At 33.5% G+C, this 16,246-nt stretch overlaps 1 protein-coding gene across 1 annotated transcript in view; it reads right to left on the bottom strand.

Moving 5' to 3' along the window:
* The window catches only part of ROBO1 (roundabout guidance receptor 1), a 391,570-nt gene that overhangs the window by 81,202 nt on the left and 294,122 nt on the right, over window positions 1-16,246 (bottom strand). The window contains exons 7-9 of the mRNA XM_024740150.1: window positions 12,758-12,766; window positions 8,140-8,264; window positions 4,821-4,992 (exon numbers count right to left, since the gene is read on the bottom strand). Coding sequence (XP_024595918.1) covers window positions 4,821-4,992; window positions 8,140-8,264; window positions 12,758-12,766 — 306 coding nt within the window. The remainder of the gene's footprint in view (window positions 1-4,820; window positions 4,993-8,139; window positions 8,265-12,757; window positions 12,767-16,246) is intronic.

Below are 16,246 nucleotides of genomic sequence, written 5' to 3'. Positions count from 1 at the left end.
TACTGGACAGTGCAAACTTTTATTTTTGTTTTTCTGTTTTATTTTTAACATCTTTCTTGGAGTATAATTGCTTCACAGTGGTGTTAGTTTCTGCTGTATAACAAAGTGCATCAGCTATATGTATACATATATCCCTATATCTCCTCCCTCCTGCGTCTCCCTCCCACCCTCCCTATCCCACCCCTCTAGGTGGACACAAAGCACCGAGCCGATGTCCCTGTGCCATGCGGCTGCTCCCACCAGCTATCCATTTTACATTCGGTAGTGTCAAACTTTTGTTTTAAATCTCAGTTCTGCTAGTTAGTATCTGAAGGATCTGGGTATATCTTTTCACCATTCTCTGCCTCAGTTTCCTCGTCTGTAAAATAAGAAGTCAGATTTGAAATTATTGAACTGTTTAAAGTTCTTAGCATAATGCCTGGCACAAAGGAGGCATTGAATAACTTTACAAAAGCCAGGACATGGAAACAACCTAGGTGTCCAATGACAGATGAATGGATAAAGAAGATGTGGTACATATATACAATAGAATATTACTCAGCCATAAAAAGGAACGAAATTGGGTCATTTGTAGATATGTGGATGGACCTACAGTCTGTCATACAGAGTGAAGTAAGCTAGAAAGAGAAAAACAAATATCATATATCAATGCATATATGTGGGATCTAGAAGAGTGGTACAGATGAACCTATTTGCAGGGCAGGAATAGAGACGTAGTTGTAGAGAATGGACATGTGGACACAGCGGGGGAAGGGGAGGGTGGGACAAACTGGGAGATTAGGATTGACATGTATACACTACCATGCATAAAACAGATAACTAGTGGGAACATGCTATAAAGCACAGGATGCTCAGCTTGGTGCTCTGTGATGACCTAGATGGGCAGGATGGGAGGGGTGGGAGGGAGGTCCAAGAGGGAGCGGGTATAGGTATACATATAGCTGATTCACTGCATTGTACAGCAGAAACTAACACAACATTGTAAAGCAATTATACTCCAATAAAAAAAATTTCTTATTATAAATATCAGTATAGTGGTGATGGTGGTGGTAGTGGTACAGATATGAGGAGTGTAACAGATGATATAACCCTATTAGAGCAGGGTTTAGAAAAGTTTACCTAGTTTTCCACATGTTCCACATGTTCAATGAAAGATTTAAAGACCCTAAGAAATGAGGGTATTTCATCAGAAGTAATATTTTTTGTCACCTCAAGAATAATAATCATAAAATCTATATACATATAAAAATATTCATAAAATAATTTTAAGTGAAAAAGAATACAGAATAACACACACACTGACTGGTTTAAGTATGTAAAATTCACATCTAAAAACCAGCAAACATCAGAGTCATATATCACAATTGCCATCAGTTTGTAAACATATCTCAACACCTATGAGTTAGGCTGTAAACTGTTACCTCATTTCAGCAATTAGGGAGCTGAAACATTGAAAGTTCACATGACTCGTCCAAATCAAAGAGTTAGTCATTGGCAAATAGCTAGTAATTAGAAAGTTAATGCTCTTTCCACTGTATATCAATCACTTTTGAGAGATTAATGCAAGTGATTTTAGATTTTATACACCATTTAATCATCACTAACTACTTCTTACTTTCTAGTAATTAAGAGAAGAAATATTTTCAATTAAATAGGTTATATGAATTTCTACGTTCCTGTGTCAAACAGGATTTGGGGTAGGCCTCAGCTACAGAAAAACAACATTCAAAGACAACTGCTACTCTACCATATTCTGTGTCTCATGTTTTATTCTGCCTTTGCCTTTGTTCTGTTTGCAAACAGTAAAGAAAGAAAGTCGAGAAACTAAAGTCAAATAGTTTCCAGAAAATACTCTGCCTATTACCTCTCTTCGACTTGATTTGGTAATATGTAAATACTGATATTATCAGCACTCACAGTAAGTACAGTTTACCTATGAAGAATGAGTCCATAGTTGTAAGTTGTTTGTACAATATTGATGGACTCCAAAATAAAGAAAACAAAACTAAAAATACAGTACCACCACAGCAAACACAAAACCACCTTAAATCTCTCCAGAGACTGTAAGATAAAACTTTTAGAAGTGAATTGGCTATCAGGGATGAACCCCAAATCCACAAATTTAGGAGTTTTGTTTTCATTTTAGTTTAGCAAAAGTTGACATGCTTGATCTATGCTCACAAATATAACCATTCACGATAAGGCCATGTCAAAAGGCACCTAGAAGTTTTGCTTTCAATTATGAGAATAATAAGAGATATTTTATTACAGTTTTCTTTGGCCTTTTTTAATGTATATCCTTACATACAAGTTGCTTTATAAAGTTGCAATCATAAACATATGTGCAAATCTATGTTCTACTTTTTCTATATATTGATTATATTAATCATTATATTCATTACATGGTCTTCACAATCATCACTTAATAGCTCTAATGTATGTAAGAAACTGTAAAAACATTTTAGGTCATTCTAACGTATTAGGGCAGTAGATATATAATATATATCATAGATAGTGTTAAGAGTGTAGACTTTTGAGTGAGACAATCTTAATTTTGAATTCTGACTTAACCAACAGCTAGCTCTTCATTCCTTCCTTCTTTGTTTCATTCACTTATTTAAAAAATATCCATTGAGAGTCTACCATGTGTCAGACCTTGGTGGATACTGGGTATATATTTAACTTGATTGGACAGATAAATTCCCTAAATTGGAAGACTCAGATTGTTAAGATGTTAATTCTCCTTAAATTGTTCAATAATTTAAGTGGAATCAAAATTAAAATTCTGATTTTTTTTGTTTGCTTAGGATGTTAAAATGTGTGTGTGTGTGTGTGTGTATATTATGTGTATGGAAATTGAAAAGTTGATTAAAATTCTGATTTTTTTTGTTTGCTTAGGATGTTAAAATGTGTGTGTGTGTGTGTGTATATCATGTGTATGGAAATTGAAAAGTTGACTTTAAAATTTATTTAAAAATGTAGAGGACCTCTAATAGCCAACCCAAAACAAGAAAAACAAAGTTGGAGACTTACACTACCAGTGTGTAAGACTTACTATAAAGCTATAATAATTAAGACCATACAGACTTGCATAAGTAGATTAATGGAATGTAATAGAGAGAACAGAAGTAGGCCACTGCCTGTATGCTCATTTGAATTATGATTAAGATGCCACTGCAATTCAGTGGGGAAAGGACTGTCTTTTCATAAGTGATGCTGAAAAATTTGTATCCATATAAGGGAAGAAAAGGAATTTTGACCCTTATTTTACACTATACACAAAAATTAATTCAAGATAGATTAAAAATTTAAATCTCAAAAGTACAGACAATAAAGATTCCAGAAGAAACACAGGAGAATATCCTCACAGTCTCAAGGTAGATTAGGGAACTAAAAGCACCACGTATAAAAGAAAAAATAATACATTGGTCCTCATTAAAATTAGTTACTTAAGCCTTAAAATCATCATTAAGAGGGTTTTCCTGGTGGCGCAGTGGTTGAGAGTCCGCCTGCCGATGCAGGGGACACAGGTTCGTGCCCCGGTCCGGGAAGATCCCACATGCCGCGGAGCGGCTAGGCCCGTGAGCCATGGCTGCTGAGCCTGCGCGTCCAGAGCCTGTGCTCCACAATGGGAGAGGCCACAACAGTGAGAGGCCCGCATACGGCAAAAAAAAAAAAAAATCACCATTAATAGAATGACTGGGAAGAAATATTTATAATACATATATCGGAAAAAGACTTGTATCTGGAATACATGAGAAAATGAAGAAAAAAAACAAATGAGAGAGAGAAATGAGTATACGCACCCACCAAAAGGCAAACAAGATAACTGAGTGCACATGCCCACCCATAGACTTATACAGAAATATTTAGCTTTATTAATAAAAGCCCTAAACTGAAAACAACCCATCAATAAAGGGTCCATAAATAAATTGTGAGCTACTTATACAATGGAATACTATACAGCAACAAAAAGAATGTATATATGTTTATTTTGTGTATATATGTATATATACATATGTGTATATAGGTACTGTGCATTGTTTGAAAGTTCATTTTAAGCCACTTTGCTTTTATGAAAGACCTACATTAGTACATGTGCCCACTAATCAAAATAAATCTGAAGTGGATTTTCATTTTTATGAAAAGAGGAAATTGCTTCTTCACTTGATGCCATTTCTTTGGCTTACAAAAGGTTTCATAGGAATGCTCTACTTTCGGAGAGCAGGGAAACCTGTTATATACACATATGTATATATTTTTAATATATTTACATGCTTACTTATAGTTTCTTTTCTTCTTACTACTCTCCATCTCATGGTTTGGAGATTTTCTCCATTACTCTGTTTTCATAATATATTTGGCATTAATTAATCATGCTTAGAAGAGTTGATAAATAGAACAAAACCACATTACTAAGAAAAACTTACTCATCATGAATTGTGAGTTGGATTTGTCAACAATTCATCTTATCTCCTTAGTATGGAGGAAAGAAAAAGGATGATATTTTACACTAAGAGATTTTAAAATAACTTCGCATTTTCCAAAACATGGAGAGTCCTACGTACAACTACTCAGTGTAAACTTTCCTTGTATAATTGCTAGGCTTTTATGAATGTAATTTGATGCTAGAAGTTTATAGTATAGCCAAGTTAAAATAAGAATGATTTTACATTTAATCACTGTATCTTCATCCTTTTCACATTACACCAAAATTGCTATAAGAAAGGATACAAAGTTGAAAATAAATGCATTTACTGGCACTCTCTTTAGACCCTAAGCCAAACTTGGACATTTTGAAATAAAATGTTCTACTTTACCATCGGTAACTTCCAAATATGCTTTTGTGATGATACTTCCAGCAACATTTAAAGTCTGGCAGATATAATAACCAACATCAGATCGCTGGACATTAGTAATAGTGAGGTCACCAGTCTGGGAGACTGAAAAACGGCTGGATGACTGTGGTGGCTGATATGAGAAAAGCAGATTCTAGAACCCAGAATTTGGGAGGAAAGAATAACAATAGGTTAGTTGCTAGTTTCCAACATGTTGGCATACATACATGCATATATCTACAAATAGATGTATAAACATTTACACACACACAAACACACATACTTGTATATGCAAATAAGCTAAATATCCTCTAACACATACCCAGATATAGATGTACACACACATAAACATATAAATGCACAAGGTTTAATGATCTAGCCTTAAATAGGGTTATTTGAAAATTTAAATGAATTCTAAATATGGATATATGCCTTTATAATTTCAGTTTCAAACAATACTAGATATAAAAGGATGTTAGATACCATTAGAGTTAAAAGTTTTACATATTTAACCAAAACAAAGTCAAAAGCTTTGCTTCACATAGATGTGCCTATTAGGATTCTAAACTCTAAATCTTTTCATGTATAAAAACACCATTAAAATTTAAACATCTGCTGACAAATTAAGTTTAAGAATATCATTTAGGCACCATTATAACTATGTCTGTTACCTGTCCATTATAAAAGTTCACCAATCTATCAAATTGTTAACAGTTTCTTGTTTTTCTGGTTAAATGGTGGGCACATCTATTATAAATTTTTAATCAAATACTGAATTTAAGAATTCCTAATGGAGTTTTATTTTTGCAGAAAGTTATCTTAAAAACAAACTCAAAACAAAATGTGATGTTATTCTGTGGTACAAATTTCTCTCTATGAATCAAAATATGCTCATTGGAGAGAGTGCATATTTCATGTAAAAAACATATCATGTCATTGTTTCTCATGAAATAAAGAATATCAACATTTCTTCTAATCAAATAAATTTGCTACTTTTTAAAAGTTTAGGTGCCTTTTAACATTTGTCATTTACAAAGGCTTAACTACTATTGCATGGAAATGTGTCCAATGACAAAATTTTAGGTAACAGTGAGTTATATCATTAAATCAAACCAAACCAAATCAAAATTATTTCAAAGTTTGATACAGATTTTAGGTGACAATGAATAATTTATTTAAATAACTAAGTGAATCATTTAAATATTACTCTACTAAGAAGAACTGCTAGTGGATTTACTATTATCGCTACTTGATATTCTTATATAATACACTTTCAATTTTTCCTGTTCTACTAAAATATTTTTTTTTCTTGTCTTTAATTTGCTGTCAGCAAATTTAGTCCTTTGAGGCCAAATGAAATGTATTAGAACCAACTGAGGTATTAGAACTTAAATGACAGCCTCTGTACAATAGTCAAGTTGATATTTGCCTACCAAAGTGAAAATTATAGTGAACTTGATGGCACTGCATACAAATGATTAGTGAGTGCAGTCAGTAAACTACCTGTGTGTTACTTGTATGAACATAGTAGAAGCAAGACCATAAAGCAACACACCCAAGGTTGATTTAAGCAAAAACTAAAAGAGGTTAGGAATAACTGTATCAAAAATGAATGAGAATATTGTTTTACAAGTTTCAGAAACAAGTAAAGGGAAATGTGTCCATTTACTGAAGAACTGAAGTCACTAAGAGATAAGAAAAAAATTGTGTTTTGGCCATCATCAAAAAATCTACAAACAATAAATGCTGGAGAGGGTGTGGAGAAAAGGGAACCCTCTTGCACTGCTGGTGGGAATGTAAATTGATACAGCCACTATGGAGAACAGTATGGAGGTTCCTTAAAAAACTAAAAATAGAACTACCATATGACCCAGCAATCCCACTACTGGGCATACACCCTGAGAAAACCATAATTCAAAAAGAGTCATGTACACAATGGTCATTGCAGCACTTTTTACAATAGCCAGGACATGGAAGCAACCTAAGTGTCCATCAACAGATTAATGGATAAAGATGTAGCGCATATATACAATGGAATATTACACAGCCATAAAAAGAAAAGAAATGGAGTTATTTGTAGTGAGGTGGATGGACCTAGAGACTGTCATACAGAGTGAAGTAAGTCAAAAAGAGAAAAATAAATATCGTATGCTAACACATATATATGGAATCTAAAAAAGAAAAAAATGGTTCTGAAGAACCTAGGGGCAGGACAGGAATAAGGATGCAGACATGGAGAATGGACTTGAGGACACAGGGACGGGGAAGCATAAGCTGGGACGAAGTGAGAGAGTGGCATGGACATATATACACTACCAAATGCAAAATAGATAGCTAGTGGGAAGCAGCCGCATAGCACAGGGAGATCAGCTCGGTGCTTTGTGCCCACCTAGAGGGGTGGGATAGGGAGGGTGGGAGGGAGACGCAAGAGGGAGGAGATATGGGGATATATGTATACATATAGCTGATTCACTTTGTCATACAGTAGAAACTAACACATCATTGTAAAGCAATTATACTCCAATAAAGATGTTTAAAAAAATCTAAAAAAAAAACTATTTTAAAGTTTCCTATTATTTTTAAAGTGAAAGTGTTTCAAAATTCCCTTTTTAATAAGCTGAAGCCTAATAGTGAACTTAATTTTTAAGACCACAAATCTCTATATTCTAGCTTCAATATATATAGAAAATTCTGGTTTATAAAAATATATAGAGTAGGACTTGATAGCAAATGGTGACCACATATTACAGTTTTCAAAGAATTAGAATATACTGAACTATATCCAATATGACATCTATGTTAAAGAGACTTTCATATAGTTTGATGAATTTTTAATTGATAGATATATGATAGATAAAACATAAAGAAGCAAAGAAGACACTTCAGATTCCTGGTGCTTTCAGAAAAATTGCACTAATTATCATCTTTGTTTTAAATGTGTGTAAATCTCTTTTAACATATAATTACAAATCTCTGAATAATAAAAAGTTATAAGCAATTAAGTTGAGAAAAAAGTAGTTTTAAAAAAAATGTGGCTGAATTGGAAATAAAGGTAAATTTTATACAATAAAACAATTACTATTCTACATACCACTCTCTGTACCAAAACTAGGCAGGGAAAATTTGAGAATTAAAACAAGGTAGGAAATTTTGTCTTCTCTTTTATTGCTGAAATGATTAGGTCACTCAGAGATTTCTCAGTTCTCTTAAAGCAACAGATATGTGACTAAATAATTTGTTGCTTTTTGTTATATATCTGGCACTCATCTTTACTGATTGAAATATTAGAACAAGGTCATACCTGACTCCCCTCTCTCCTCCAGAAGATAGCTGGTTGAGGATTTCCAGTTGCTTCACACTGGAAGGTTACAGTTCGTCCCAATGCAACAACCTGGTCACGGGGTTTCACAACAAAATGTGGAGGTTCTGAAGGAGATGAAACAAATTACCCTGAATCAAAAGCATGGAGTCATTGTCCTATTTGAGACAATTTGCTGATATCCTAAGTGCTGCTGTTATTTTATACCAGTTGTTATGTACTCTATAGATATACATAATGTACCAATTCTCATCCTTAACCTAAATGAAGCTAAATTAAGTGCACATTCATAGAGTGGAATCGTGTAGCTCTGTAAAGAGGTTTTTTTTCTTTTTAATTACTTGACCTTCTAAGATTAACTACCTTATTAAAAAGAATTCTTGAACTACAATTTGACCATTTACATTCAACGTATGCCTGAAATTTGTATGAATAAATATCTTTTCTTATTTAGAGCTGCTTAAAGGTGCACGGATGTTAATCACAGACACAAGGACCTCCTGATGTAGGCAGGCCCTAAAAATTAATTAAACTCAAAAGCTCCCGAAATGCTACCATGGAAATTATAACCATTTAAAATCTTCAGTCCAATTACTTGAATAGAAATGAATTTAAAGCAATAGTGGAGTCGAATGCCTCTTTCATTTACATAGGCAAGGGCATGTTCAAACAGAATATATATGGAAATGAGGGCAAATTTGAAACATCTGCTCATCCTGACATTATAAATACTGCCAGCTTTGTCCAAACTGTTTGATTTATACAGACTTAAATGGCCACTTCATCCAGCAGTAAATAGAGTGTCAGAAAATTGTGTCAGTTACATTGAGAACAATGGCAGCTGAAAACATGAGGTGTGCTGATGGGGTCACTCGCTGAAAAAAAAAAATTTTAAAAAGCTTGTTTGGGGGCTGTGCTTTATGATTGGAAAAAATGTGCACTGAACATAAGTCTTTCTACCTACTGTTTACACTTTTCAAATTCATTTGTTATCAGCTGTCTGAAACGCCTAATTATTCTCCTTTCTTGTCTCAGTTCAAACTGAAGTGAACGTTTCAAGCCAGACACTTAACAGTTTGTACAGGATAATCCGCTTTTTAAGACTCTTCCATTATTTCTAACCTTTTCCTTAAAAGTACTTTTAGTTACTTATGTCAGTCACTTAGGATAACTGCTTCAAGTGAATATGAATCAAAAAGTATGTTCAGATTATGTCCACAAGTGCTACTTCTCTGCTCATGAGGATATGACTTCTTTGTGAATGAAGATGAGTATTTGAAAGGGTACTCTTTTCTCTTGCTAAATATTTTCTGGTCAATTGTATCTGAGACATATATACAAATATTTATGAAATATAATATATACATTTATCAACTTTACACATTTGTATGTATACACATATATACATGTGTGTAAAGTGGAATGTAAAGCCCCTTTAAAAAAGGCGATATGTAAAACAACTTGCATGGTCACAAAACTGAAGAAAGCAATTAGATCTCCTAACTTCTAGATAAGTGTGCTTTCTTCTATACTCCCTTTTTATTTTTAATTGAGGTTTAGTAGAAATTATACCATTTGACAAGAAAATTACAGGAGACCTGAAAAATCAGGTCAAATGCCCTCAAATGTCCTGTAACTTATAGGGAAGAAAATACAAAGTTAGGAGAATAAGTTTAGGTTCAATTTTGGTAATGCTGACGTTCTAGCTTATAATTTTTTTAAACTCTGATTGTAATTGACTGGTTTACTCATGAATTTGGCAAACACTGTCATTATCCAGGTATAATAACAGGCGTGTGCATCATTGCCTGAGGATTTTCCTCCACACACATCCATACAGGAGCGTTTGATTCCTTAGTTAAGGGTTGGAATAAGTGACATAGAAATCAGACCAAGGAATTGAAAGGACTGACTGGATACTAAACCAAATCCAGAAGAGAGTTTGGTTTGTTTCAATGAAAGAACACCAAGTGATTAATTAAATGAATGGGAAAAGATGACTTTCCAATATATGCAGGGAATTTGAGTAGGAAAATCTAAATGCTCAAATCACTTAGACAAGTAAAAACTTCGGGTGGTCTCTTTTCTAAATCTCAGAACCATGTCTAATAACATGTGCCAGAATCCATGTTTCTTTTATAAAACGCCAGCTCTCCTCAAACCTCAAGGACTTATGTGGGAACAAGGGATACAAACCCTTATACAAACTACACTTATCCTGCAGCAATCCTTCCACACAGGATATCTGCCTGGAAATGAATTTACTATATCTTATAGGCATATCCTCCAGCCAACATCAACAATGACATCAGCCACGAGGCATGTCTTAGAAAAAGTCCTTTCCTACATGTATGTTAAATATTAGATATAGACATATCTCTAAGAAAAATTTTAAATGGATTAAATATGCCTTTTTCAATCTTCTATCATCACTTATCTATTTAGATTGAGAAGGCCAATCACCATATGCATCTGATGTTCATGATAAAATGTTGGACTATTTTTCAAGGGCTACGATATTTAAACTTGCCATAATTAAAAACACATAATCATGTGATTAATGTGATGTTCAGTGTTGAAAATACAGGAAATTAGATAAGCAAAGAAAAGCTACCTATAATTCAGCCATGCGAATTGTACCATATTGTTTTAAAATATTCTCCTACAGTATCACTTGAATGACTGTTTAATGGTCTAAATACAAATTACTTTAATTATTTAACTAATCTACTGTCTTTAAATTTAGATTGTTGCTAATTCCCCCGGTAAACACAATGGTGAGATTTACAACCCCCTCAATTTTATTCAAGTTTATTTCAACTGAAATTCTCTCTGATAGGACAGTTTCCTCCCAAACCTCACTTTCCTCCCAAACCTCACGAACACTGAACGTTAACATCCTTGCCAAACTTAGAATCGAATCTCCTCTTAATTGGCACTTTTATATTAGTGAGGTTAAACATTTATATTCACATTACCTTGTCATTGATATCCTATTTGTTGTGGATATTGTGTTCTTGTGCTTAACTGTTTTTAAAAATTTATTTTATTGAAGTATATTTGATTTACAATTTTGTGTTAATTTCTACTATACAGTAAAGTTGTTCAGTTATACGTAGATATACATTCTTTTTCATATTCTTTTCCATTATGGTTTATCCTAGGTATTGAATATAGTTCCCTGTGCTATACAGTATTCCCCTTCTAAATAAAAAGGCAGGGGGTGGGTTATGGGTTATAAGGGCTGGAATGTTAGAAAAGATTAAAAACCTTCTATCTCAATGGTGTACAAACTTTTTTTGTCTTCTTAAGCCATGAAACTTCTCCTCCAAACAAATTCTTCCACAAAGATCTAATTCCTAAATAGATAACAGCTTAGGGACAGGGGAGGGGGTACCATGAAGTGGCTTCTGAAGCCATTTCTGGGGGTCCCTCTACTCTAGGTAGTGGTTCAAATAACATCAGCCTAATCCAAACACTGCCTTTTAAATTGTGCTTAACTTTTTGATTTCTAAGAACTAAGGATAAGCTAAAATTTTATCCACTTCTCAAAAATGTCATAGATATATTTTTCCATTTATTAAAAGTCTTTCTAATCTAGTCATTTGTGTTGTTCTATCAGTAAAATTATATAAAATAGATTACATAATACATATGAAATTATATAAATATTCACTCTATTTTCATCCTGTATTTTGCTTTTATTAAATTTTAATCCATCTATATTTTTGCATATATAGAAAGCTATTTTTTTCTAATAGCTCATTATTGCATCACCATTATTGAACAATCCATCCTCTTATCTGTATTAGTATGAAATGACATCTTTATAATATGTGTATAACTTTTTAACTTAAAACATAGAGAGATTCTTTTAGGGTCAAAATTTTTCCCTGGAACACCATAAAAAATTCTCCAAAAATGGCGCTCCAGCATCCTTAAAGTATGTGAATGGACCTTCCCCAAAGTACTGATCATGAAAGTACTTAGAAACCTTTATTTATATGAGGACAAATTGTTCATCAAAGCAAACTTTGATAAATTTTAGACACATCATGTGGTTATTTCTTACATAAAATGAAATGATTCTGACACATAGAAATGAAAATGAGTGCAAACAGCCCTAAGTGCAAGGTTATTCACCAGCAGGACTATTAATGACTAATATTGAATAACAGTTACAAAAAGACAGACATGGATTCATAAACATACTTTGGATCCCCCAAACCCAAACTGTCCTCTGGGCACCTATTTTTCTTCATGTGTTTATCTTGTGAGATATAAATTGAAATAGTACTTAAGATACAGTCCTATCACTTATTTTATCACTCATTTAAAAAGAGAAAAAATAAAAGGATGCAGATCACACATCATTTAATAAGACATAAAGTTAGCAACCCCATTACCTTTACTCTTTGTCACAGTTACCCATATTTCCTGCAGACTTTATTCTGTGCAGTCTGTCTTTGTGGCCAATGACAAGTGAAACATGGAGGCTGATTGGTTGAAGGACATGGAAGGGTATGGATGGAAAGGGGAAGAGAAGTTCCAGTCACAGTGACACGATGATTAGAAGATGGCCAATAAAATGTCAACTTACCAGACCCAACTAAAACGAAACAAAAAAAGAAAACATGGAATAAATAAAAATAAACAGAAAATGAAACAGAAAAAGTAATAAGATTTGACTTAACAATGATCGTTCTTTTAAAATAAAATGAAGAACACATTAATATTTGGATACATGGCTCATACTGTCCATGAATGAATATTTGTTAGCATTTCCAGCATCATCATAAATCATTTAAGAAAAATAGAAATGAATCTTAAAATCTCTACTTTGATTAAATGGCAGAGCTACAACGAATGATAGCTATGAAATTATAAAACACTTTTCAATGACTTTACATTTTGCTACCAGGATTAGATAACTATATATGTAATGGGTTTAAAAACACACTATAAATCTTAACTGCTAATGCTACAGAGAATAGAAATCAAGCATCTTAATCAAAGATAAAGAAGTATTAAATCCTGTAACTCCACCATCAGATTAATTTTAAAAGGTTCATGCTGTCAATGATATTCCATTAAACCCATGCTTCTCATACTTTAATAAGCATAAGAATCACCCTAAGATCTGGTTAAAATACAGGTTATGATTGTATAGGTCAGAAGTGTGACCAGGGATTTTGCAGAACCCACATGCTGCTGGTACAGGACCATAGGTTGAGTAGCACGGTTTAAAAAAGGTATTATATTTGAATTCTTGCATATTTTTAATTGAGAAAAACACACAGGAAAAATGTAAACACATTATGGAAACAGAGAAAACTTTATAACGCTATCTAATAAAGTTATAATCACATTACCTGTTTTCAATGCTGAAACATTGGGTATTTTAACATAGAAAGCTCATGTATTACATATTTAAAAACTGGAAAGCAATTGTTTTGCTCTTTTAGAAACAAAGGTAATTACTGTCAAATGCAGAGCTTTTTCATAATAGCCCAGTAGACATCCACAATATATTCTACTCAAATAAATAATGTCCATGTCTTTCAGCAAGTCACAACTAATTAGACTTGATATACATTCCGGTACTTTAAATAAATGAACTATGCCAAGCACTGCTGCTGTGAAATGGTAGTTTTAAAATAGAGAGAGGAGTTCTCTTGCCTATTGTTACCACATATGCAACATTTAAAGGTAATTCAGAAGCACAATTTAACTCACACGTTCCCTTTAACGTGAGTGAAGTAAATTGTCTACTTTTCACTCTAAGGTAAAAAGTCTAAGCATAACTTTTCAATCACGCAGGCAAGAAAAGTTAAAAAAAGCATACTCTCATTTGCTTAGGCATAATGTTTATCAGAGCATAACTATGTTATCCAGATTTGAAAACAAACAGAGGATGGGACTTGCTTACATTTCTCATAACCTTAAAGATGATGTCTTCTAAATGACAGGAAGAAATGTTCAGAAACTACAAGAGAGAGAACCTGACAACTATAGCAACAGAACTTTGCTTTGAGAAAACAAAAAGTCATAAAATTATCTTTTGGGTAATCTGAAAATAAATTTGATCTCATTAGACTGATGCAGTTAAAATCAAGCCTTATTTGAAGTCAGGAGATCAAAGGAATAATTCCTAAATAGTTTCTAGTCATGTATTTTCAGTAATTTAAAATTTCTTAAACAGTTTCAAAAATATTTTACATGTTAGAAACCAAAAAAATCACTGGGAAGCAGCTCATTTAAAATTTTAAAAAGCACTTTTCCCTTGCCTATAGGTTTTACCAGCAATTGAACCATAGCAGTTGAATCTTTTAATTAAAATCCAGTGTGTTTAAGCATGTCAGGCTGGGCTTCCCTGGTGGCACAGTGGTTGAGAGTCCGCCTGCCGATGCAGGGGACACGGGTTCGTGCCCCGGTCCGGGAAGATCCCACATGCCGCAGAGCGGCTAGGCCCGTGAGCCATGGCCGCTGAGCCTGCGCGTCCGGAGCCTGTGCTCCGCAACGGGAGAGGCCACAACAGTGAGAGGCCCGCGTACCACACACACAAAAAAGAATGTTAGGCTAATGCAGTTGCATGTCACATCAATGACAATTGATAACTGTAAGGTTTTTCATAGTCTATTAAGGACCCTAAAACTTATCTAAAACAACATCTAACACAGAAGCTCCTAAAACATCAGAGGTTTTTGAGAGGACCCTATCCTGAATGATCATTTAAGCTTTTAACAACCATGATTATCAGGAAGTGATTCTTCTTATCTAAATGAAAACCTGCCCATCACAATTTCATTTGTTTGACTTTCAGTAAACAAATAAATGCCAGTTATACCCTCCAAATAAAATCCTTTTTCTCATTTGAAGAAAATTATCATCCCAAATTTTCTCTTCTGGAGAATAAATGATAGAAATTTCTTTAAGTTTTTCTCAGATTTCCCCTTTTCTGTATTTCTCTCAGGGTCAGGTCAAAGGATTTTTTTTTCCATACAGAAAGCGGAGATCTTCTACACAACAGGCAGTGCCTATTACTGTCCAGTTAGGAAAGTCCAGAAAGAATTAGAAAAAACAAGAGTCATTTGGATCCTCTTCATTCATTATCCTCTAAAGCTCCTGGTTTATGGGCTGCTTCACTCCCACCCTCCACGTAACTCGTCTCATCTTTTTTTTCTGCTTTAAAGGCTGGGAGCACCTCTATCCCAGCTCCCCTTTCTCCCTAAGAAAGACGAAAAGCCTGTCTGTCTCTATCTCTAATAAAACAATAAAACAATAAAACGTTAGCTCTGGAAGTGACCTTAGAACTTATCAGTCTAACCCTATCTTTTTGCATGAGAAAACGGAGAACCTAAATTGTTAAATAACTTTCTCAAGGTCACGGATGACTAACCAAAGGCTGTCTTCCAGGTCTCTCGACTAAATCCATGTCTGTACAAATTTCCCTACTAGTTAATCAGTTTGGGGAGAACTATATGCAATAGGACACAGAATCTATTTGATTTTACATTTAAACTGTTATAAACTGTTTAATCTAAAATCATTACTACCTACACATAAAAATAGTTTTAAAGAATTCCTCATGACATTAAAAATCTTTAAAGAATATTTAGCTAGAGTTTTAAAAAGACATGGGAAACTAACAAGTGAGAAGAAAACAGATTTAAAGGCTCTTACAAAGTTCACCTTTTTGGGGAAAAAATGTAATGCAATCATTTCTTAAGGGTGAACCAATTTTAATCACTTCTTGTCTTGATCTCACTATAAATTGAATAAAATACTACTCTTTTGAAGCATGAGAATAATATCTTAACAAAAAATACTTTTTAAGATAAATGTGTCAAATAGGAAGGTTAAAAAAAAACTTTAAAAAATAAATATATATTTTTAAGAGGAAAAAACCTTACTAGTTTTTCTTTTTTTTTTTTTTTAACATTGCAACATTGTGCAGATTACAATCCATCTCCAGGAACAGCTTTAAATTTCCTTATATTGGAGGGAGTTTGGAAAGGGGTGAGGGATTAGAGAATTTGCCACTAAGTTGAGTTTGTATACAAAGCATACTGTTTTCACCTAGATTTTA

Source organism: Neophocaena asiaeorientalis, unplaced genomic scaffold (genome assembly GCF_003031525.2).
Source record: "Neophocaena asiaeorientalis asiaeorientalis breed wild unplaced genomic scaffold, Neophocaena_asiaeorientalis_V1.1 scaffold866, whole genome shotgun sequence".
NCBI lineage: Eukaryota > Metazoa > Chordata > Mammalia > Artiodactyla > Phocoenidae > Neophocaena > Neophocaena asiaeorientalis.
The sequence above is the reverse complement of the archived record's forward strand: the minus strand, read 5'-3'. Positions and strand labels throughout refer to the sequence as shown.